General features: G+C 40.6%; 3 protein-coding genes across 8 annotated transcripts in view; 2 read left to right on the forward strand and 1 right to left on the reverse strand.

Moving 5' to 3' along the window:
• The window catches only part of LOC110497918 (feline leukemia virus subgroup C receptor-related protein 2), a 30281-nt gene extending 19948 nt beyond the window's left edge, over positions 1–10333 (forward strand). Inside the window, exons 6-11 of one of the 2 annotated variants that reach the window (XM_021574388.2) lie at positions 126–236; positions 756–861; positions 991–1102; positions 1497–1561; positions 5234–5346; positions 9900–10333. In XM_021574388.2, the coding sequence (XP_021430063.2) occupies positions 126–236; positions 756–861; positions 991–1102; positions 1497–1561; positions 5234–5308 (469 nt within the window). In that variant the 3' untranslated portion in view covers positions 5309–5346; positions 9900–10333. The remainder of the gene's footprint in view (positions 1–125; positions 237–755; positions 862–990; positions 1103–1496; positions 1562–5233; positions 5347–9899) is intronic. The other variant, XM_021574389.2, reaches the window with a different exon arrangement.
• A 2310-nt stretch (positions 10334–12643) lies between these two features.
• erg28 (ergosterol biosynthesis 28 homolog) lies at positions 12644–14689 on the reverse strand. 2 transcript variants are annotated; one of them, XM_036954869.1, is made up of 6 exons: positions 14478–14689; positions 14096–14250; positions 13758–13848; positions 13527–13645; positions 13257–13315; positions 12644–13052 (listed from the first exon to the last, which is right to left on the reverse strand). In XM_036954869.1, the coding sequence occupies exons 2-6, from the start codon at positions 14226–14228 to the stop codon at positions 13029–13031; spliced, it is 426 nt and encodes a 141-aa protein (XP_036810764.1). In that variant the 5' UTR covers positions 14229–14250; positions 14478–14689; the 3' UTR covers positions 12644–13028. The 2 variants fall into 2 exon arrangements, with proteins under 2 accessions (XP_036810764.1, XP_021430071.1); XM_021574396.2 differs by having other exon boundaries at positions 12644–13315; positions 14478–14673.
• Positions 14690–14847: 158 nt separating this feature from the next.
• ttll5 (tubulin tyrosine ligase-like family, member 5) overlaps positions 14848–23920 on the forward strand; it is a 94511-nt gene continuing 85438 nt past the window's right edge. For 2 of the 4 annotated variants that reach the window (XM_021574390.2, XM_021574393.2), the window contains exons 1-7: positions 14848–15268; positions 15728–15881; positions 17765–17871; positions 17994–18076; positions 20246–20352; positions 20650–20780; positions 20907–20989. In XM_021574390.2, coding sequence (XP_021430065.2) covers positions 15826–15881; positions 17765–17871; positions 17994–18076; positions 20246–20352; positions 20650–20780; positions 20907–20989 — 567 coding nt within the window. In that variant the 5' untranslated portion in view covers positions 14848–15268; positions 15728–15825. The remainder of the gene's footprint in view (positions 15269–15727; positions 15882–17764; positions 17872–17993; positions 18077–20245; positions 20353–20649; positions 20781–20906; positions 20990–23920) is intronic. The other 2 variants (XM_021574391.2, XM_021574392.2) reach the window with 2 other exon arrangements.

Raw genomic sequence — 23920 nt, forward strand, 5'->3', positions numbered from 1 at the left:
GTTATACAATATTGAGCAAGGCACCAAATGAAGTTTGAACATTTTTGTTTATACAAACATACAGTAGATTTCATACAGGCAAAAGCAGGATAAAACAAACAAATAATGTTTACCTTTCTCCCCAGACAGACTACCCTGGCTGTGTATCTCATGTCCTTCGTGGGAATGGTGGTCTATGCCTTCACTCTGAACTTAGACCACCTATGGGTGGTGTTTGTGACATCAGGGGCTCTAGGGTAAGAGTGAACAAACACTGTGACCAAACACAATGATGTTTGTGAATGATTTGCATTTCTCAGCTATTCCCACCTCTAACATGTCAGTCGTAAGAGAGGATAAGACTAGGCCTTCTTTTCTGGTCACACTCCAGGAACACTGTATGCTATTTTTCAAACTGCCTCCTTGCTCTTTAAACAGCCACTCTGTGAGAAGAGACAGACGACATCTTGAGACACTGATTAGTTGTGTTAAAATACAATTTAATGCAAAGTGTTGTGGCAGACAAGCTCATTTTAATGATTCTGTGCAACATTCATTATTTTACCTTGGAGTTGAATAAGTATTTTATCATTTGTTAATTGATGAATAAAGGAGATGACCAAGAGCTGAAGGTTTAAAGGGTATGCTAGGTAATGACCACAGAGAGAATTTGATTGTGGAGTTGATTTTCTCTCAGCACAGTCAGCAGGCATGAAATGTTAAAGTGTGCTTTAGCTCAAGTACCAACAACACTGATAAACCTCCTATTTCTTTAGGTTCTTCATGACTGGGTACCTGCCACTTGGCTTTGAGTTTGCTGTGGAGCTGACCTTCCCAGAGGGTGAGGGCACCTCCTCAGGCCTGCTCAACTGTTCAGCTCAGGTAACAGGGACCATACTAATGACAGCATCGAAAGGTTTGTCGTATGCATGAGGTCTACTGTATGTATGAATGTGTTTAGAGATGATCAACTCTCATGCTGACTCCCCTCATTTGCCCTCCATCTTCCAGATATTTGGGATCATATTCACCATCGGTCAAGGGAAGATCATAGACCACTTTGGCACATTCGCTGGGAACATCTTTTTATGTGTCTTCCTCCTCATAGGGACCATTATGACAGGTAGAGTTTGCACCCCCCCCAGGATAGCTTTACAGTTGATTGAACATTGGACTCCTTTGCCTGCAGTTGTTATAGTTAAGCACAGTGACATGTTATGTAATCCACATTATATGGGGCTCTAGTAGTGCATGACTCCTCAGATCATTGTGTCAGTCAAGCAGACATTGCATAACAGCTGTGTCTAACATTCATCATGGAGTAATAATGCCCTCTAGTGACTTATAATGATCATGATGAAAATTAACACATTTTCTATATACAGTAGGACATTTCCCATATTGTTTCAAAGGCTATACATGTCCTGTGTATTCCTAAATATGTATGCTATGTATGACCCATGCATTCCTGAATATATGTTTCTGAGAAGTTCCTTTCCTCTCCCTAAATCTTACAGCATTCATCAAGTCTGACCTCCGAAGGCAAAAGGCCAACCATCTGGCTGAGAATCAGGTGGCGAGTGTAAGTGTGTCTGTTTCTGCTATTTGGTGTCCAGTTAAAGGGGATGTGTCGGATACTGCCCCTGGCTGATGCTCCATTCAATGGACTATTCTGGCTGGCTGCTTCTCTGGGGCTGGGTTCCTCTTGCTTGCTGTGGAGTGGACACAGGGGTTACAGGCAGGCGTTACACACCACCATGCTTTTCTTCTGCTTTCTGAAAACGACTCAGGTGTTTCTGAAAGCATGACTCTGTTCTCCAACTCGCTGTATTTGATTGTATGCCTTGCGGGTGTTTGATACAGAATTTATGCTTGAGAAGTTTCTATTTCATTCAACACAAGCACCTGTTTTACGAAGATGCCTTTTGTCACAGATTATTATGACTACAGTTTGCAGAACTATAGAAAGCTATCACACAATATCAGGGTGAATTATCATTCTCGTTTATCTGTAGTATAAAACTACAATAATATGACACTGACTCATACTGTTTCGTCATACTGTAGTTTACAGTAGGCAATTGTACTCATTTGGCAGCAAAATACATCTGATAAAGATGGCTTGCTCACTCAATATAAAATGTAATATTCTCCAACAAAATGAGCTTTAATCATATAATAGATTCATAATAAACTTCAGGCTCAACTCACCAGTGGTCAGGGATGATGAGATGTTCAAGATCAACTTTAAATTATTAACAATTCCTAACAAATCCATTCTTCTCAGCGCTTATATTCTTTCTATTATGAGAATATCGCTATCACTTCTTTTATCTCAATGCAGGTTGGGAGCTTTACTCACTTTATTTATGCAAAACTACAATAATCTCATTAATCCAGTTTTATGTCAAATCATTTCCACCCCCAGTCCTCATTAAGAGGAGGCTCTCTCTAGAGCACATATGTCAGAGTCAAGGCCCGCGGGCCACATCCGGCCCGCAAGAAGGTTTTTTACGGCCCCTGGGATGATCTTGATTTATTATTAGAACCGGCCCGCAGCAAGCCGGCAGCCCGCAGATCTTTTACACGCACCAATACTACATTTCCCACAATGCAAAGGTGACGCACCGAGCAGTAGGCTGCTTCATTTCAATATTTATTGGCACAGCAGTCGTCAGCATCACAGTAAAATTAACTTTCAGATACCCATCAAAAATGGCAAAACGGAAGGTGGATACTGAGAACCGGGGGTTTCAAACAAGGTGGGAGTCGGAGTATATGTTCACGAAGGTAGCTGGAAAACCTGTGTGTCTTCTGTGTGGAGAAAGTGTGGCGGTACTGAAAGAGTATAATCTGAGACGACATTATGAAACGAAACACGCGGACAAAAACAAGAATATGGACATGGAACAAAGGCTACAAAAGGCAGAGGAATTAAAACGAGGCCTCAAATCTCGACAGGCTCTGTTCAAAAAAGCCAAATCACAAGGCCAGGCTGCTGTCAAGGCCAGTTTTATTTTGGCAGAAGAGATCGCTAAATCAGCCCGGCCATTTACGGAGGGGGATTTCATCAAAAACTGCATGATTAAAGTTTGTGACGAAGTTTGCCCAGAAAAAAGGCAACTCTTTTTAAATGTGAGTCTGAGCAGAAACACCATTGCCGAGAGAGTAGACCAGTTGTCCATCAATCTAAAAGAGCAGCTTGTGAAAAAGGGAAAAGATTTTATTGCATATTCCTTGGCTGTGGATGAGAGCACCGACATTTCTGACATTGCCCAGTTGTCAATTTTCATCCGCGGAGTGGACTCCAACCTAAGCGTGACAGAGGAGTTTTTGGCTTTACGTCCTATGCATGGCACAACTACGGGGCATGATTTGTATGAAGAGGTGTCAAGATGTGTAAATGAGATGGAGCTGCCTTGGGAAAAACTTGTGGGTTTGACAACCGACGGAGCACCTGCGATGTGTGGACACAGGAGCGGACTGGTGGCGAAGATACGGGAAAAGATGCAAGAGGAAAACGCGACAGGTGAGCTGACAGCTTATCATTGTATCATACACCAGGAAGCGTTGTGCGGTAAAGCCTTGAAAATGGAGCATTTAATGAGCATCATCACGCGCACAGTTAACTTTATCAGAGCCAAAGGTTTGAATCACCGCCAGTTCAAGGCATTTCTGACGGAGTTAGAAACGGAGCATGGTGATTTGCCTTATCACACAGAGGTGCGATGGCTAAGCCAGGGAAAGGTGCTTCAAAGATGTTTCGAGCTTCGTGAGGAGATTTGTCTGTTCTTGGACAGCAAAGGGAAAGACACAACACAACTCCGAGACGAAATGTTTCTGTGTGAAATGGCTTTTCTGTGTGACATTACGAGTCATCTGAATGCAATAAACTTGCAGCTGCAGGGTCGGGATCGTGTCATCTCTGATATGTACAGTACAGTGAAGGCATTTAAAACCAAACTGACTCTGTGGGAGACGCAGATGCGGAAAGAAAATTTGAGCCACTTTCCCAGCTGCCAGACCATGAAAGAGAAGCTCTCTACCAGTGCGTTCCCGAGCACACAGTTGGCTGATAAAATAGGTATGCTTGCCGCTGACTTTCGACGCCGATTTGCTGACTTTGAAGCACAAAAAAGCAGGTTGGAACTGCTCGGTAACCCATTTGCTGTTGACGTGGAAAGCTCACCACCAAACCTCCAAATGGAGTTGATTGACCTCCAATGCAATGATGCACTGAGGGCAAAATATGCGGCAGTGGGTGCTGCGGAGTTCGCCCGTTTCCTCCCCGGCACAATGCCCCAGCTGCGCATCCAGGCTGCTCAAACGTTGTCTATGTTTGGCAGCACATACCTGTGTGAACAACTGTTTTCTTTGATGAACCTGAACAAAACATCACACAGAAGTCGACTTACTGCTGAACACCTCCACTCAATTCTGAGGATTTCTTCAGCTCAGAGCCTTACCCCGAACATTGATGAACTTGTGGAAAAGATGGGACACCACCAAGTATCACCCTCAACCTCAAACAAGAGAACATTACTGTGCAATCACATATTTAGAGTTTTTACTCAGTTCAAGTTTAAAAGTTAAAATTTAATATTTGTTTTCACTGCATGTTACTTCTCCTTAAACAAAGTGTTGTTTTTGATTAATAGATTTTTGCACTTTATTTTTTTGTATTTCAATCCAATTATATTTTAAAAATATTTCAGTTGAGTGGATGATAGAAAATTGCTATTATTGTTTTTTCTTTGAAGTAAATTTAGCCCACTTTTGCTAAAATAGAAAATATAGTCTACTGATGGTGCCTTGAATACCGGTTTCTTTCATTTAATGTTCATGTTATGGGGATATTTATATAAAGGAAATTTGTCTTTTGTGTCTGTTGAAAATTAAAGATTACTGACAGAGCCATAAGAAAATATTGCTTTATTTATCTGATCATATTGTAATATATTTGTTAGGTTTTCAGTAGGTTCAATTAGGTTCACTAGACTATATGCGTCATTTAAAATTTTTTCAATGAACATTCGAACAGTCCGGCCCTCGTCTTGTAGCTGATTTTTTTATTTGGCCCTCCGTCCATTTGACTTTGACACCCCTGCTCTAGAGGCAGGTGGAGTGCTGGAATTAGAGGCCAGTGTTATGGGAGGGCCTGGTAAGGGCAGAGGGATTATGGTGATGGGAATGATGACAGTGGTGGAGGAGCCCTTGGCCCCTCTTGTGCGTAATTTCCTAGCTGTTGTTCCAGGCTGCAGGCTCCCCGTCTCGGGTACAGGACTACGGGGCCACAGCACCCAGCAGCCCTCAGGAGCAGCAGTCCTGACACTAACCTCACTAAAACCCAAACACACACCAGCCAAGGTAGGGGCATCAAGTCTTTGAGGTTATATCACACAAGAAAAATGCTGCAGCTGTACAGTACTGTACAAAATGCAATCATAAAGAGCACTGGTATTGGTGATGTGTTGAGAATTCCCATTGGAAGATAAACACATCATACACTTAATTTACTCATAATCTTTTCAAAATACTGTAGTCTATAACCCACCTAAATACGGTGAAAAGGTCTTAAACAGAGACATGGCACTTGCTGTTTCTGCTAAGTGAAAATAGCAACAATGAGGATTGAGATGCCTTGTGGGATTAGCCAAAACAGATTATAGGGATTGGTAAAGCATTAGGGTCCAAGCAGGTTTCGGAGTTAATATCGGGACAGGGTACTGCACTTTAATTACAAGAAACAGTAAGACTCATTTTCTGTCAGCTAAGCAGTGAGTGAGTCACTAAAGTACTGTAAAACCTTGGTGGAAATAAAGTGTTCATGCGAAATCTTTTGTTGAAGGATAGAGCTTGCTGCTTGAGTGTAATATTAGTGCTTTGAACTATTTGTGCTTCGGTTGATCATCCTTCTCAAAGCAAAGCCCTACTATATGAGCTCATTGGAAAAATAATCACCCTTTTGTTTATTGCATAGCACAGACCTTTTCACTTCCAGTTCAGTTTTTTAAGTGAAGCTAATAAACCCCAGAGGAAATGTTTTGGTACCTTACAAAAACGGTTAGCAGATCAATCAGCTGTTTCTGTCTTCCAGAGAAAGAAGATAATTACCTTTAAATTGTATACATTACCTGTAAATTGTGGATTGATGTGCTTCTTGCATGAAACATATATTGTTTTGATGACAGCAATACTCGTATATTCTAGTACAGGTATTCCTAAATGGGCAATGCCGTCGGGGGAACGGCAAATAAAATGTGAATCACATTTAAAAAAATATATAATAACAATTTTTCTTCACATTTTCACACAGTACATTTATATTTTCCAAAGAGGCTATACATTTGGGTGAGGTTTTTTTCTCGCCTGAGTAGCCTCGTTTCACCTCCAACACAATGTCAAATACAGGTAGCATAGTCTAATAATTAACATCTAATCACATTAACCGCTACTCTCTCGTGGGAAACCTTCACTCTTGCGCAGACATTTAGAAACGAAACATGACAATTAGAAAAATAAGCCACTGGAGTTTTTTGAATGAGAATAAAGATGACTTCTGAGAAGTAAGACATGTATAAAAGCCACAGATACCATTAATACGAAGGGGCTAGAAGTGTCTTATATGGTGAGCTACCGAGTGGCTAGGACAGGCAAGCCCCATACTATTGTGGAGGACTTAATTCTTCCTGCTGCCGCGGATATGGCTGGGACAATGCTGGGGGAAAAGGCAAAAAAAACTATACAGACAATGCCTTCATCAAACAACACTGTTTCACGACGCATCAGTGACATGGCAGGAGATGTTCTGAAACAATTACTGTTTCGCATACAAGCCAGTGAATTATATGCGTTACAGCTGGATGAGTCAACAGACATGGCGGGCCTGGCACAGCTCCTGGTATATGTCCGTTACATTTATGGGGGGTCAATTAAGGAAAACATCATCTTCTGCAAACCACTGGAAACCAGGACAACAGGAGAGGATATTTTTAAAGTACTGGACAGCTTTGTGACATCAAATGGACTTTGGTGGTCAAGATGTGTTGGTATCTGTAATGATGGCGCAAAAGCCATGAGAGGGAGACATAGTGGAGTGGTAACGCACGTGCAAGCTATTGCTCCCGATGCCACTTATGTACACTGCAGCATCCACTGAGAGGCTCTTGCTGCCAAGGGAATGCCTGACAGCTTGAAAGACGTTTTGGACACGACAATGAAAATGGTTAACTTTGTAAAAGCAAGGCCCCTGAACTCTCGTGTATTTTCTGCATTATGCGATGATATGGGCAGCGACCATGTAAAGCTTTTACAACATGCAGAAGTGGGCTGGTTATCAAGGGGAAAAGTATTGACACTTTTTTTTTAAATTGAGAGACGAGCTTGAAGTTTTCTTTTGTGACCATAATTTCCCCTTGTCTGACCGCTTGCATGATGACGAGTTTTTCACAGGACTGGCCTATCTGGGTGATGTTTTTTCTCGCCCGAATGATCTGAATATAGGATTACTGGGACTCTCTGCAACTATATTCAATGTGCGGGACAAAATTCAGGCTATGATTAAGAAGTTGGAGCTCTTTTCTGTCTGTAATAACAAGGACAATACACAGGACTTTCCATCATTGTATGATTTTTTGTGTGCAAATGAACTCAAGCTTACGGACAATGTCAAATGTGATATAGCGAAGCACCTGAGTGAGTTGGATGCGCAATTACGCAGGTACTTTCCAGAAACGGACGACACAAATAACTGGATTCGTTATTCCCTTCATGCCCTGCCTCCAGTCCACTTACCGATATCTGAACAAGAGATCCTCATTGAAATTGCAACAAGCAATTCTGTGAATATTTGAAGTTTTTCAGATTTCTGGATAGGGCCGTGCTCAGAGTTTCTTGCCTTGGCAAATCAGGCTGTTAAGACACTGATGCCCTTTGCAAAAACTTACCTATGTGAGAGTGGATTCTCGGGCCTCACTAGCATGAAAACTAAATACAGGCACAGACTGTGTGTGGAAAATGATTTAAGGCTGAGACTCTCTCCAATACAACCCAACATTGCAGAGGTATGTGCATCCTTTCAAGCACACCCGTCTCATTAAGCTGTGGTGAGTTGTTCACTATTGTTGATGAGCAAATAAGGTTTTATATGTAAAATGGCTAAATAAAGAGCAAAATTATTGATTATTATTATATTATTATTTGTGCCCTGGTCCTATGAGAGCTCTTTGTCACTTCCCACAAGCCTGGTTGTGACAAAAACTCACACGCCTCCTTATGTTTAATAAATATATAATTTAGTATTGATTATTATTATTTGTGCCCTGGTCCTATAAGAGCTCTTTGTTACTTCCCACAAGCCTGGTTTGACAAAAACTCACACTCATTTTTAATAAATATATTGTTTAGTGTGTGTGTGTGTGTGTGGCAGGCTTACAATGATGGCAAAAAACAACATTTGAGAGTGCGCTGACCCTGGTGCTAGAGAATGTTTAAGGGGTTACGGGACTATAAAACGTTTGGGAAACAAACGCAAATGCCAGTTTGTGTCTTATTTATGCTTAATTTACGAATATGTATTGTTTTTCAGATAATGCATAGGGGCCTGAGTTGATTATACCATGCTATAATTTAACACATTTGCCACTAACATTGTGTTCATTTGCAAGTAGAAATGTGTTCAACATCCACTGAAGTAGCTTGCAAATTTACAAGATAGCTACAGTAGTTGCCATGGTAACAAAACAAAGAGACTTGCTAGCTTATTTTTGTATTTATGTTACTCAAGTAAAAGTGAAAGTCACCCAGTAAAATACTGCTTGAGTAAAAGTCTAAAAGTATTTGGTTATAAACATATTTAAGTATCAAAAGTAAATGTAATTGCTAAAATATACTTAAGAATCAAAAGTAAAAGTATAAATCTATTCAAATTCCTTATATTAAGCAAAGCAGATGGCACCATTTTCTTGTTTATAAAATTGACAGATAGTCAGGGGCACACTCCAACACTCAGAAATAATTTACACATTATGCATTTGTGTTTAGTGAGTCCACCAGATCAGAGGCAGTAGGGATGGCCACGTGTTCTCTTGATAAGTGTGTGAATTGGACCATTTTCCTGTCCTGCCAAGCATTCAAAATGTAAGAAGTACTTTTGGGTGTCAATGAAAATTAATGGAGTAAAAAGTACATAATTTTCTTTAGGAATGTAGTGAAGTAAAAGTGGTCAATATAAATAGTAAAGTACAGATACCCATAAAAACTACTTATAGTATTTCAAGTATTTTTTTTTACTTAAGTCTTTTACACCACTGAACAATACCAATACTGTTTTCAATTTAACTTTTGCTTTCAAAAACATGTCAAAATTAACTATAGCCATTGAATTCTACCATACAAACATACAGTGCGTTATTTAAGAAACAAGGCCCGAGGGGGTGTGGTATATGGCCAATATACCATGGCTAAGGGTTGTTCTTACGCTTGATGCAACACGGAGTGCCTGAATACAGCCCTTAGCCAAGGTATGTTGGCCATATACCACAAACCTCAAAGGTACCTTATTGCTATTATAAACTGGTTACAAAGTAATTAGAACAGTAAAAATAAATGTTTTGTCATATCCCTGGTATACGGTCTCATATACCAAGGCTTTCAGACAATCAGCATTCAGGGTTCGACCACCCAGTTTATAAAGGGAAATAATGCACACTCTAGAATGTCCTTCAAGCCAATCAGAAAGGAGTATTTAACAATGTTATGGTATAATGAGACCCAATAAGAAGATGTTCTGTTGTTTTTAAGCTCCACCTCAATTGAAATAACACAATTTAAAGTTTTAACATGTAGTAACAATACATAATATAATATTGGAACATCTTTAGGAAAATCTGATTTCTAATAGTAATGTTTTGATTTGACAGAAACAGGCAGGTCACCCACAGGAAGGCCTCTCACAGCCAGCTACACTGAAGGACATCAAAGTATAAGGAGGAAATCCAGTTGAACGGGTGTGAAAAGAAAGAAATCCCATCATACACTTGGAATCACACAGGTTCTCCCTCTACAGCAAATTACTTGTCAGAAGATAACTGGTTTGATTATCAAGCACAACCAAGGGTATTTATATTTTTTTGTGCTGATAATTCATATTTAACTGTCACTTTTTGAGAGTACACTATGAATGGTTAATATTTTCATTGTGGTTTCTCTAGCTTTAAATGTCTCCAATCTAAATATAATAAATGTTGATGTCTGTGCATTTTGATATGAGCAATATTCAAACTGTGCTATTTGTTTCCTGTTATCTGACCAATACCATACTGGAACAGAAAGTATTATTGTAACTGTTCTATTTTTGGAATTTGTTAACGTTAGGTTAAAATTAGACTACAGATTCAGTGGTTTCGGTTGAATGGAAGTCTGTTCAGAGGGCCGAGCCGATCCAGTCAAGCCAACTCACCTAGTAAATCAAATCAAATTGTATTTGTCACATGCGGCCAAATACAACAGGTAGACCAGGTAGACCTTACAGTGAAATGCTTACTTACAAGACCTTAACCAACAATGCAGTTTTAAGAAAAATACATGTTAAGTAAAAAATAGATAAGTATGAAATAATAAATAAAAGTAACAAATACTGCTGATAATGGTGAATATGTTTGATACTGTGCATCTGAGTATGTCTCATAAGGACTCAACCTTTTTAACCACATTCTTAGAACTTTAGGACTATTCTATTTAATATTTATCTGCATTGACTTGTTAAATAGCCTTTAAAGGAACACAATGATAACAGAATGTGAGCAAAAATCATTAGTGTGGTGAGAGACAATCCAATGGACTTTTTGGAAGTAGGCTAGTGTTGTATTTTCTAAAGTATATTATTATTTTGACCTGTAGTTTTGTTACTGAGAAACCTTTTTCATCTGCTTATTTGACTTGATGTGTTGCGGTTAGAAGTTGTCCAGTGATTTTTATTTTTTAATGATTGTGTAATCTTATAAGAAGTGTTTTTCACTCAAATGATACAGTATATTGTTTTGTATAATCATTGTACATACAGTACCAGTCAAACGTTTGGACACACCTACTCATTCAAGGGTTTTTCTTTAGTTTGACTATTTTCTACATTGTAGAATAATTGTGAAGACACAAAAGCTATGAAATAACACATATGGAATCATGTAGTAACCAAAAAAGTGTTAAACAAATCAAAATATATTTCATATTTGAGATTCTTCAAAGTAGCCATCCTTTGCCTTGATGACAGCTTTGCACACTCTTGGCATTCTCTCAACCAGCTTCATGAGGTAGTCACCTGGAATGCATTTCAATTAACAGGTGTGCCTACTGAAAAGTGAATTTGTGGAATTTCTTCCATTCTTAATGCGTTTGAGCCAATCAGTTGTGTTGTGAAAAGGTAGGGGGGTATACAGAAGATAGCCCTATTTGGTAAAAGAACAAGTCCATATTATGGCAAGAACAGCTCAAATAAACAAAGAGAAATTACAGTCCATGATTACTTCAAGAACTTTCAAAGTTTCTTCAAGTGCAGTCACAAAAACCATCAAGCTTTATGACGAAATTGGTTCTCACGAGGACCGCCAAAGGAAAGGAAGGCCCAGAGTTATCTCTGCTGCAGAGGATAAGTTCATTAGAGTTACCAACCTCAGAAATTGCAGCCGAAATAAATGCTTCAAAGAGTTCAAGTAACAGACACATCTCAACATCAACTGTTCAGAGGAGACTGTGTGAATCAGGCCTTCATAGTTGAATTGCTGAAAAGAAACCACTACTAAAGGACCCCAATAATAAGAAAAGACTTGCGTGGGCCAAGAAACACAAGCAATGGACATTAGACTGGTGGAATCTGTCCTTTGGTCTGAAGAGTCCAAATTTGAGATTTTTCATTCCAACCGACGTGCCTTTGTGAGACGCAGAGTAGGTGAATGGATGATCTCCACATGTGAGGTTCCCACCGTGAAGCATGGAGGTGGTGGTGTGATGGTGCTTCGCTGGTGACACCGTCTGATTTATTTTGAATTCAAGGCACACTTAACCAGCATGGCTACCACAGCATTCTACAGCGACACGCTATCCCATCTGGTTTGCACTTAGTGGGACTATCATTTGTTTTTCAACAGGACAATGACCCAACACACCTCAAGGCTGCGTAAGGGCTATTTGACCAAGAAGGAGAGTGATGGATTGCTGCATCAGATGACCTGGCTTCCACAATCACCCGACCTCAACCAAATTGAGATGGTTTGGGATGAGTTGGACCACAGAGTGAAGGAAAAGCAGCCAACAAGTGCTCAGCATGTGGGAACTCCTTTAAGACTGTTGGAAAAGCATTCCAGGTGAAGCTGTTTAAGAGCATGCAAAGCTGTCAAAGCAAATGGTGGAAATCTAAAAACTATTTAACACTTTTGTTACATGATTTCATGTGTTCTGTCATAATTTTGATGCATTCACTATTATTGTAAAATGCAGAAAATAGTAAAAATAAAGAAAAACCCCGGAATGAGTAAGTGTCCAAACTTTTGACTGGTACTGTACAAATGGTGATGCAATTTTAAAATGCTTGTCATACTCTAATGAAGAACAATCATAGTTTTTTAAAACTGTTTGTAGACATTGTTTGGACAAATTCTCAGATACTGTGAACAATTGCACCTGGTAATCTGGTGAACTAAAAGTTTTTTTATTTTTTAAATTGAGAAAAATGCTCTGTTATTTTATTCATGGACATGTTACACCATAGACACAATCCAGTAACATACAGAAATCACACAGAGCAGTTTAGAAAGCAATACAAAAGGCCCAATGTTGAGATCCTCCATTAAAGTACTGTGAATGACAGATGTCAAAATCCACAAGTCCCATGCCCTATCACACAATCAAACCATAATTAATACATAAATCATCTCTACATTTATGCATTATTGCACATCATGAAACATTGACAGACAATCGCTGTTCAATTTTCAGTGTAAGAGTGAAACAGCTGTAGCCATAAAAACCATAGTATATTGTAGCACATGTACATATCACGTAGCACAGGAACAAGTCACCTGCAAAATAAATCCCACTTATTGCATATCCAGTCTTAAAAATTTCACACATATTGGACTCTTGTGTTTGTGTACATACAGTAAATATACCACTCATTCTTCAAGGCAAGAAGCAGTAGACTATCCCGCAGCTTTCTCTAGAGTTGGGCTAAAACAGTTTTCTGCTGCTTGGAATCAGTTCCGCTTCTTCTGCCGTACACCCACCTCTTCCTGATGCTCTGGAACACACTGCAACCCAATCAGCATTCCCACGATAGAGAAACCTGGAGAGGTGAGAGGATGCAATGGGTTTACTCCGCAATAACTGACACCAGCAGCACAAGCTCTGAGCAAGTTCCATCAGACAAAACATTTAGTTGAGCGATGCACCTTATGTACCTGGTAGTTTGATGATTTGTTAACACTGTTGTTACTGGTTTTAACAAAACGAGCTCACTATTTGATCAGATGGGATTATAGAGCTGCAGTACTTACTCGCCACAATGAGAGGTGCCATAACACCAATGGTCAGAGGTGCCGTTTTGTAGATGAAGGCTTCAGACAGGAAGTGTCCCAGAGCCAGTACAAATGTCCACAGGGTGATGTGATAGAGCCTACATGAAGCGACAACAACTATTTAAGATAAGTCCCACAGAACACAAATCACAGTTTATGCACTCACTGTTGCAATAACAGACAACAGTGCAAGGATGCAGGAAATCTTACGTTTTGTTCTGAATGTCTATGGCGCACGCGCAGCGGATAATTGACGACAACAATGTCCAGATTCCAAATGTTCTTGCTTGGAGGCCATTTACTGTAAAAAGGAAGCATAACCTACATGAAGTTCTATGAATTCCTTGCACCTTGGAGGAGACTGAGCATACTGCTGTTGTAAAGCTCCTGTGATGTAGACAAATCAATGTGTAACCCAGTCTTATACACAGGCATAATAACATCCTACAGGTTGGAACAAAATCCTGCACCCACACCCACCCTTGCACGGTAAGATCAGTCATGGCCTGCTTTAGAGAGTGTTGCAATCCCATGTAGAAACTACTCACCAAACTCTGGTGTCCCCGTGTAGAGTTTCTCAGAGAGGAAGCTGTGATCTCTGAAACTCTGGACGGTGTTTCCCATGGCAATGACAGACACCATGACCAACCAACTCCGCAGAACATTCAGAAAACGACTCATCCTTGCCTTCTGTGGGATGCACCTGCCAGACACATTGGCTGAGAGTAAGGGGCAGACAGCATAGCACTTTGCAAAAATGAACAAGAAAATAACAGCTTCCTTCTGCTTGTTACAGCTCGGGTGAATGCTACAGTATCTGTCAGGTTGCAAGAACCACCATGGTCGTGGGTACTATAGCTAACGTTAGCTACAACAGCAACCATCATTGCTAGCGCGATACAAACAAAATTATGTATGTGTCTAACTTACCTTCTACGACAGTGATACGACAGTGATCAGCGAGTCGAAATCAATAGACATATAATGTCAACATGTCTGTAAAAACATTGCCAATGTTTGGAGATTGAGAATACCGTGTGAACTGTGCGAACTGTACTGTCGCTCAATAACTAGCTGATATGGACATTCAATTTGGCCAATTATAGAGCTCAGAAGATGGCTTCATCATCGTCCCATTCATCACAATGGGTCGTTCGACTGGTAAGGTGCTTTTAGGTTCCGCCTTATTTCGCGCATTCCACCAATCATTACAACACAAACCACAGTTGCGACTGTGGGCGCTCTCCTGGTGCTCCCGGCCACAGGAGACGAAGTGGCGACGATTTACATTCCTACTATAAAAATTAAAACACCAAAAATCTATTATATTACTTTATCAATTGTTTTAATACTATGCTAGACAATGTAATTCGTCTTGAATATTCCAAAGTATTCCCTGTGTGACATTCTCTGACCAAATGCCCCGATTCAGTAGTACATTGCAGGCATTGGAATGCCCAAGTCCGTTTTTATCCCTCAATAACAACATTGGAATTTTTATTTTACGATGCATATTTGGAATTATAGAAATTCATCACAAATTGGAAGTTGTGCGGCCAAAAACGTCACGTGCTTGAGGACAGTGCGCATGCTCTCGCCATTGGTTGCCAGTCAGTTGTTGTAGTTACAATTAGGCTAGCTACAGGAAGACTTTTTATGATGGCTAGCTAGCTAACTGTGGTTCTTCGAATACATAAGTTTATCCTATGCTGAAGATTTGGGTATGTTTATATGGTAGTTTTACGACTGTCATGATTTATAACCTAAATGTTAGCTTGCTCTCTCAATGAAACATATAGTTTGTATTACAAACCACAGTAAAGCTAGGTAGCTAACGTGCCAACCTTATTACCTAATTTAGCTATCTAGCTAACGTTAGCTAAGTAGCTAACCAATCTCAGATGTTGCAGAAAGTTCCTAGCTGGCTGGTATCATGAGCTAGTAATAACTATGTAACATAGCTAGCTTTAGCTGTAATAGCAACAAACAACATATTTTACATTGTTAGGGCTAGGTGTTTGACGGTCTATGATTCAGCTTGTTTCTGGGCAGTGCTAATATGGCCTCATAATATTAATTTATGCATGGTTATTATTGATATATAAGTTAACTCAATTCCAGACAGCAGTGTATTCTTCAGTATGAAATGCTGTGTTTTAACTGGACTGATATTTCAACAGTAGACGGTGAGAGCTGGAAATGCCCACCTTCATAACCCCAGATACCTGACTCAAAGCAGATTTCGTCAGGAGGTACTTCCCCCTTCACTGTGGTGGAAATGCCAACTGTGATCCGGGATAAAGAGGATTCAGAGTCCTCAGAGGACGAGCAAGAGTAAGTGGCTGTGCTGATTAAGTGTTTCTAATGGTTTTGTTACATTTCCTTCTAGTTGTAAAAAGCAACATTAGTGTGCTAAGTAACACAGAAAAATACACAGATCAATGTTTAAACTCATTGCCACCACTGAGATCCTATTCAATTCAAATAGTTCTAGTATGTAATTCCATGCAACAATAATAAACACTGTAAGAACAGATCCCTGTATGATCTAAATATACTGTATAAAGTGTCAATATGTGGTTAAACTTAGTTAACTAGAGCTTACCATGCAATCTAAATTAAGCCTGGCTTATTTGGTGTCTATAAATGTGATAAATTTTGCACTTAAATAGCCTGGCACCTCAAGTATGTCCTTAAATAGAACATGTACTACCACAGCAGAAGAGGCCAAGAAGTTCACGGTCTTGTCTTCATCTAGTCCTGAATTCAAATTTCATTAGGCTACTAAACTCTTTGGCAACTAATTAATCTGCAAATGCACCTTAGATCATTCTCATACATGGTCATCAGAGACTAAAATTGATTATTTATGTAAGGTGTCTTGAGTGCCCGACAAATCTCCCTCAAGACATGCAATAGGCCTACATAATTAGGCACTGCTTGCTTAATATTGGACTGAGTTTGACACCTATGACTTGAGCCTATATTAGGTAGATACTGGGTTATTACTGGTGGTGATGCTGCAGGGCACTAGCCTAACAATTACATCTCATTAAAGCTCACTATCCTAGTGGCAGTTATCTCTGACATGTCTAAATACCTGAGCCAGGAGCAGGTATTGTTTACTACCGCACCCAACCTTATCTAGAATGGTCAAGTATGATAGTTCTTCTCCAGCAGCATGCCATCTTAAGTGTGGATTTACATTAGTAAAATATGTGTAGTAATATTTATCGCTCTTCAACATCACATTTGCAACTTTTCTGTTTACACTATCCTTACTTTATCCTTGGATGTAGTAAATCATATTGCACACAATGTTGCCCACTTGATTAATGCAACGATTCAGAAATGTGTGGATATTTTTAAATACTTTTTACTGTAAAAAGGAAGCAGAACCTACATGAAGTTCTCTGAATTCCTTGGAGGAGACTGAGCATACGGTTGTTGTAAAGCTCCTGTGATGTAGACAAATCAATGTGTAACCCAGTCTTATACACAGGCATAATAACAACATCCTACAGGTTTTGGCTAACAGACCAAAAATACTGTCTACTGGTATTAAGTTAATTTTTGCAGGGACATGTGTTGTGGGGCAGCAATTTTCGTTACACTATAGCACTCAGTGGCGTAGATGTGCCTCACACTATCTCCGGTGGTAGTGGGAGAAATGTCTCTCAGAGATTTGAATCTAGATCCGACTCTTTACACTACAAAAATATATTTCCTGGGACTAGTATGTGTTGTGTAAAGAGGCCCTTATCTCCACCATGGTCACTGATAGAACCAGACACAGCCAACCAATCAGATATTTTCAGTGCAATGTTACCAGAGTGTTTGTTACTTGACAGGTTTGTTATTGTTCAGTATCCATGAGACTGTGTGGCTCGACCACTCTCTGCTCCGCTAATGTAAACACCTTGTCAGATTGCGTTCCACCACCCTAAGGGTAGCATCATCAGGACTCTAAACTCAACATAATGAGACATTAAAGACATGTTGGAAAGGGTTTACAGCTTTAGGCTAATGGTATGCCGTGTTTTAGATACTCTTCCCTCTCATTTAGGTTCTTGTTTTATTGGACTTTATATGGGTATTTTGTCACCCATATGTTATTTTTTGAGCTTAAAGTATAAACTCTACTCTTGAGTAGCTTGACCCTGCATGACCCTCTCAATGTAAGAATACTTTATTGATCTGTTTTTCTGTCTCATCAGGGACCATCCTTGCATTGCCTGGAGTGGCCTCAGTAGGAAGATCCCAGTCCTGGTGTTCTTTGCTGAAGCCATCGTCTCTAAAGATGGAAACATCCGTTCTGTTGGAGGTACGATGTCCATAAGAAACATTCTGAAGATATGAGAGTATATAATTCTGTTGAATTCATATCCTGGCCCAATCCTTTAATTTCTGTTGAATGATAATGTTATGTTCATATTCTGTCTTTAGAACGGTATAACCTGGCCTTCAAGATTGTGCGCACGGAGAGCCGGCTGGTTCGTGGCTTACTGACCACTCATGGATTCCATGAGGTATTACAAGACATCTCATTCTGATTCACTTGCACATACAGTACCAGTCAAAAGTTTGAACACACCTACATTTTTATTTATTTTGACTATTTTTTTACATCAAAGTTTTACACAAATCAAATATATTTTATATTCTTCAAAGTAGCCATCCTTTGCCTTGATGAGAGCTTTGCACACTCTTGGCATTCTCTCATCCATCTTCATCTGGAATGCTTTTCCAACAGTCTTGAAGTAGTTCCCACATATGCTGAGCACTTGTTGGCTGCTTTTCCTTCACTCTGCGGTCCAACTTATCCCAAACCACCTCAATTTGGTTGAGGTCGGGTGATTGTGGAAGCCAGGTCATCTGATGCAGCACTCCATCACTCGCCTTCTTGGTCAAATAGCCCTTACGCAGCCTGGAGGTGTGTTGGGTCATTGTCCTGTTGAAAAACAAATGATAGTCCCACAAAGCGCAGACCAGATGGGATGGTGTTTCGCTGCAGAATGCTGTGATAGCCATGCTGGTTAAGTGTGCCTTGAATTCAAAATAAATCAGACAGTGTCACCAGCAAAACACCCCCACATCATCACACCTCCTACTCCATGCTTCACGGTGGGAACCACACATGCGGAGATCATCAGTTCACCTCCTCTGCGTCTCACAAAGACACGTCAGTTGGAACCAACATCCGACCAAAGGACAGATTACCACCGGTCTAATGTCCATTGCTCGTGTTTCATGGACCAAGCAAGTCTCTTCTTATTGGTGTCCGTGGTTTCTTTGCAGTAATTTGACCATGAAGGCTTGATTTACACAGTCTCCACTCAACAGTTGATGTTGAGATGTGTCTGTTACTTGAACTCTGTAAAGCATTTGTTTTGGGCTGCAATTTCTGAAGCTGGTAACTCTAATGACCTTATCCTCTGCAGCAGAGCTAACTCTGGGTCTTCCATTCCTGTGGCGGTCCTCATGCGAGCCAGTTTCATCAAAGCGCTGGATGGTTTTTGTGACTGCACTTGAAGAAACTTTCAGAGTTCTTGACATTTTCCGAATCGACCTTAAAGTATTGATGGACTGTCGTTTCTCTTTGCTTATTTGAGCTGTTCTTGCTGTAAAATGGACTTGTTCTTTTACCAAATAGGGCTATCTTCTGTATATCACCCCTACCTTTTCACAACACAACTGATTGGCTCAAAGGAAAAAAAAATCCACTATTTAACTTTTAACAAGGCACACCTGTTAATTGAAATGCATTCCAGGTGTCTACCTGAAGCTGGTCAAGTGTGTGCAAAGCTGTCATCAAGGCAAAGGGTGGCTACTTTGAAAAATCTCAAATATAAAATATATTTTGATTAGTTGAACACTTTTGGTTACTACATGATTCCATATGTGTTATTTAATTCGTTTTTATGTCTTTTCTATTATTCTACAATGTAGAAAATAGTAAAAATAAAGAAAAACCCTTGAATGAGTTGGTGTGTCCAAACTTTTGACTGGTACTGTATGTTCCTCTCTGTCATGTGTTGTAAGGGGATAGGTCTGTTTTTTCCTGACTGACAGTCTGTTAAAGCCTGGAAATGCACGCACGGACAAAGTATAGTGTTGATCCTGTTTCACAAGAGCACACTCCCCATTATTGCTTCATCCAAGCACTTACTATTAATTCATATTTTTTTGTTCACTTCAATGCCACTTGACTCCCACTAAACCCATCATCAAAGGCATGCTAGTGTCTGCCACATCATCCCAGAGCCAAAGTTTAATAACCCTCTCTTGCAAACATCTGGCTTTCTCATAGCAGTTAGTGCTGGCCCATGTCAAACCTGCCTCTTCACAAAGAAGCGCAGAAGGGTATGAATAAAACAAAACAGATATAAATGACTATGATTGTGATTAAAATAGCTGGTGAGCTGGCTTCCCTTTGAGATGATTTGAAGGTAGAGATTAGTGGCTGAGTATCGGATCTAAGCCTCAGATCCATCTTTATCAAGCCGTCAGATGTGATGCATATCAAACAGGAACTGTGGTATTCAACAGGCTATATTTTTCCTGTTATGATGTCCTTTAATTTTCTTAACGATTTCCCCTGCCTTTGCGTATTGTTTGGTCTTACTGTGAGTACTGCCTCTGAATAGTCTGAAGTACATAACTGAGATCTGAGCTTGACTGGAAGGACTGTTTTTTAGATCCATCCAAACAGTAATGACTTCAACCTCATGTGGACGGGGTCTCACCTCAAGCCTTACCTCCTACGCAGCCTTCAAGACTTCCAGAAGGTCAACCACTTTCCCAGGTACGACTGTGTCCAACTGTACACAGAGTGGAGTCACTTTGGCCTGCTGCAGTTCCTGATGTAAAAATTCACACTGCTTCTTTGTTTAAGCCCCTTCAATTCGACCTTGTGTTTATTGGCTTTCACAGGAAAACATTTTGTTTGTTTGCCTTTCTAAAACATGAAATGAATCAAACTGTCAGGCAGAGTAGTCTTGTGGCCATTGTGTTTGTACAAGCGCTTATTTCTATCAGCATCCAAGCAGTAGAGAACTCAAGCATTTCGAGCTGACAGGTCAATGGCCTTGTTCATTTCCAGGTCATATGAACTGACGCGCAAAGATCGGCTGTATAAAAACATCCAGCGGATGCAGCAGTCTCACGGCTTTAAAAACTTCCACATCGTCCCTCAGACCTTTGTGCTTCCCTCAGAGTACCAGGAGTTCTGTAGTAAGTCCTGCTTGTCTGTTAACATCTATTGACTCTCATTACTGTAAACACAATAAGCCACCATGTTTCTGCGCTAGTCTTTCTCACAGCACGCCACTCTTCCCCGTCTTCTCTGCCTCATCCCAGGTTCTTTCGTCAAGGACCAGGGCCCCTGGATCATTAAGCCAGTAGCATCTTCAAGAGGACGAGGGATCTACCTGGTCAGCAATGTAAGGGATACACCATAGGAAGAACAGTGCACTGTTAGTGTTACTTTTGGTCATTTAGTGTATAACACAGTATGTGGACACCTGCTCGTCGAACATCTCATTCCAAAATCATGGGCATTTATATGGAGTTGGTCCCCCCCCTTTGCTGCTATAACAGTCTCCACTCTTCTGGGAAGGCTTTCCACTAGATGTTGTAACATTGCTGCGGGGACTTGCTTCCATTCAGCCACGAGCATTAGTGAGGTTGGCACGGATGTTGGGCGATTAGGTCTGGCTTGCAGTCGGCGTTCCAATTCATCCCAAAGGTGTTCGATGGGGTTGAAGTCAGGGCTCTGGCAAGGCCAGTCAAGTTCTTCCATACTGATCTCGTCAAACCATTTCTGTATGGACCTCGCTTTGTACACGGGGGCATTCTCATGCTGAAACCGGAAAGGGCCTTCCCCAAACTGTTGCCACAAAGTTGGAAGCACAGAATTGTCTAGAATGTTATTTTATGCTGTAGCGTTAAGATTTACATTCACTAAATCTAAGGGGCCTAGCCCTAACCATGAAAAACAGCCCCAGACCATTATTCCTCCTCCACCAAACCTTACACTTGGCATTATGCATTGGGGCATGTTGTGTTCTCCTGGCATCTGCCAATCCCAGACTGCCAGATGGTGACGCGTGATTCATCACTCCAGAGAACGCGTTTTCACTGAGTCCAATGGTGGCGAGCTTTACACCACTCCAGCCGACGCTTGGCATTGTGCATGGTGATCTTATTCTTGTGTGCGACTGCTCGGCCATGGAAACCAATTTCATGAAGCTCCCGACGAACAGTTCTTGTGCGGACGTTGCTTCCAGAATGCATTTTGGAACTCGGTAGTGAGTGGTGCAACTGAGTACAGACAATTTTTATGTGCTTATGCACTCTGCGGTTCCGTTCTGTGAGCTGGTGTGGCCTAGCACTTCCTGGCTAAGCCCTTGTTGCTCCTAGACGTTTCCACTTCACAAGAACAGCACTCATGGTCGACTGGGGCAGCTCTATCAGGGCAGAAATTTGACAAACTGACTTTTTGGAAAGGTGGCATCCTATGATGGTGCCACGTAAAGTCACTGAGCTCTTCAGTAAGGCCATTCTACTGTCAATGTTTGTCTATGGAGATTGCATGACTGTGTGCTCTATTTTATACACCGGTCAGCAATGGGTGTGGCTGAAGGGGTGTCTACATGCTTTTGTGTATATACAGTGCCTTCAGAATGTATTCAGACCCCTTGACTTTTTCCATATTTCGTTACTTTACAGCCTCTAAAATTGATTAAATAGTTTTTTCTCCCCTTATCAATCTACACACTGTATCCCATAATGTCAAAGCAAAAACATGTTTTTAGAAATGTTTGCTAATTTATTAAAACTAAAAATGGAAATATAATTTACATTTTGTTACATTACTGCCTTCTTTTACATTTTGTTACTTTACTGCCTTCTAAAATTGATTAAATAATTTCCCCCCTCCTCAATCTACAAACAATACCCCATAATAACAATGCAAAAACTGTTTTATTTTAGCAAATTAATAAAAAATGTAAAAACATATCAAATTTACATAAGTATTCAGACCCTTTACTCAGTACTTTGTTGAAGCAAAGTGATTACAGCATCAAGTCTTTCTTTGGGATGATGCTTACAAGCTTGGCACCCCTGTATTTGGGGAGTTTTTCCCATTATTCTTTGCAGATCCTTTCAAGCTCCGTCAGGTTGGATGGGGAGCATCGCTGTACAGCTATTTTCAGGTCTCTCCAGAGGTATTCATTCAAGTCCGGGCTCTGGCTGGGACACTCAAGGACATTCAGAGACTTGTCTCCCAGTCCCTGCTGCTGAAAAACATCCCCCACAGTATGATGTTGCCCCCACCATGCTTCACCTTAGGGATGGTGCCAGGTTTCCTCTAGATGTGAAGCTTGGCATTCAGGCCAAAGAGTTCAATCTTGGTTTCATCAGACCAGAGAATCTTGTTTCTCATGGTCTGAGAGTCATTCGGTGCCTTTTGGCAAACTCCAAGCGGGCTGTCATGTGCCTTTTTGTTGAGGAGTGTCTTCTGTCTAGCCAGTCTACCACAAAGGCCTGATTGGTGGAGTGCTGCAGAGATGGTTGTCTTTCTGGAAGGTTCTCCCATCTCCACAGAGGAACTCTAGAGCTCTGTCAGAATGACCATCAGGTTCTTGGTCACCTCCCTGACCAAGGCCCTTCTCCCCCGATTGCTCAGTTTGGCTGGGTGGCCCACTCTAGGAAGAGTCTTGGTGGTTCCAGACATCTTCCATTAAAGAATGGAGGCCACTGTGTTCTTGGGGACCTTCAATGCAGAAATATTTTGGTACCCTTCCCCAGATCTGTGCCACGACACAATCCTGTCTTGGCGCTTTACAGACAATTCCTTGTACCTCATGGCTTGGTTTTTGCTCTGACATGCACTGTCAACTGTGAGACCTTATAGACAGGTGTGTGCCTTTCCAAATCATGTCCAATCAATTGAATTTACCACAGGTGGACTCCAATCAAGTTGTAGTAACATCTCAAGGATGATCAAGGGAAACAGGAGCTCAATTTTGAGTCTGATAGCAAAGGGTCTGAATACCTATGTAATTAAGGTATTTCTGTTTTTTATTTTTAATAGATTTGCAAAAAAATGTATGAACCTTGTTTCACTTTGTCATTATGGGGTATTGTGTGTAGAATGTGGAGGATTTTTTATTTATTTAATACATATTAGAATAAGGCTGTAACGTATTTTTTTTTAGAAAAAGTAAAGGGTTCTCAATTAGTGTCCAAATGCACTGTAAAGTGTAGATACACTCACCTTAAGGCTACATGGGGATACTAGCCTGAGGGATCTCAGGTTGTAAATGAAACAATATGGCAGTTACTTGCGGGAGGGGGTGGATTCTGTT

Source organism: Oncorhynchus mykiss, chromosome 19 (assembly GCF_013265735.2).
Source record: "Oncorhynchus mykiss isolate Arlee chromosome 19, USDA_OmykA_1.1, whole genome shotgun sequence".
NCBI lineage: Eukaryota > Metazoa > Chordata > Actinopteri > Salmoniformes > Salmonidae > Oncorhynchus > Oncorhynchus mykiss.

Excerpts from the sequence above, each read along its gene's own strand:
- erg28 (XM_021574396.2), bottom strand. The coding sequence starts at position 14,228 with ATGAGTCGTTTTCTGAATGTTCTGCGGAGTTGGTTGGTCATGGTGTCT. Across the intron at positions 13,849-14,095 it reads CACGGGGACACCAGAGTTTG|TAAATGGCCTCCAAGCAAGA; the intron begins GTGAGTAGTTTC and ends TCCTTTTTACAG. Across the intron at positions 13,316-13,526 it reads GGCACCTCTCATTGTGGCGA|GTTTCTCTATCGTGGGAATG; the intron begins GTAAGTACTGCA and ends TCACCTCTCCAG.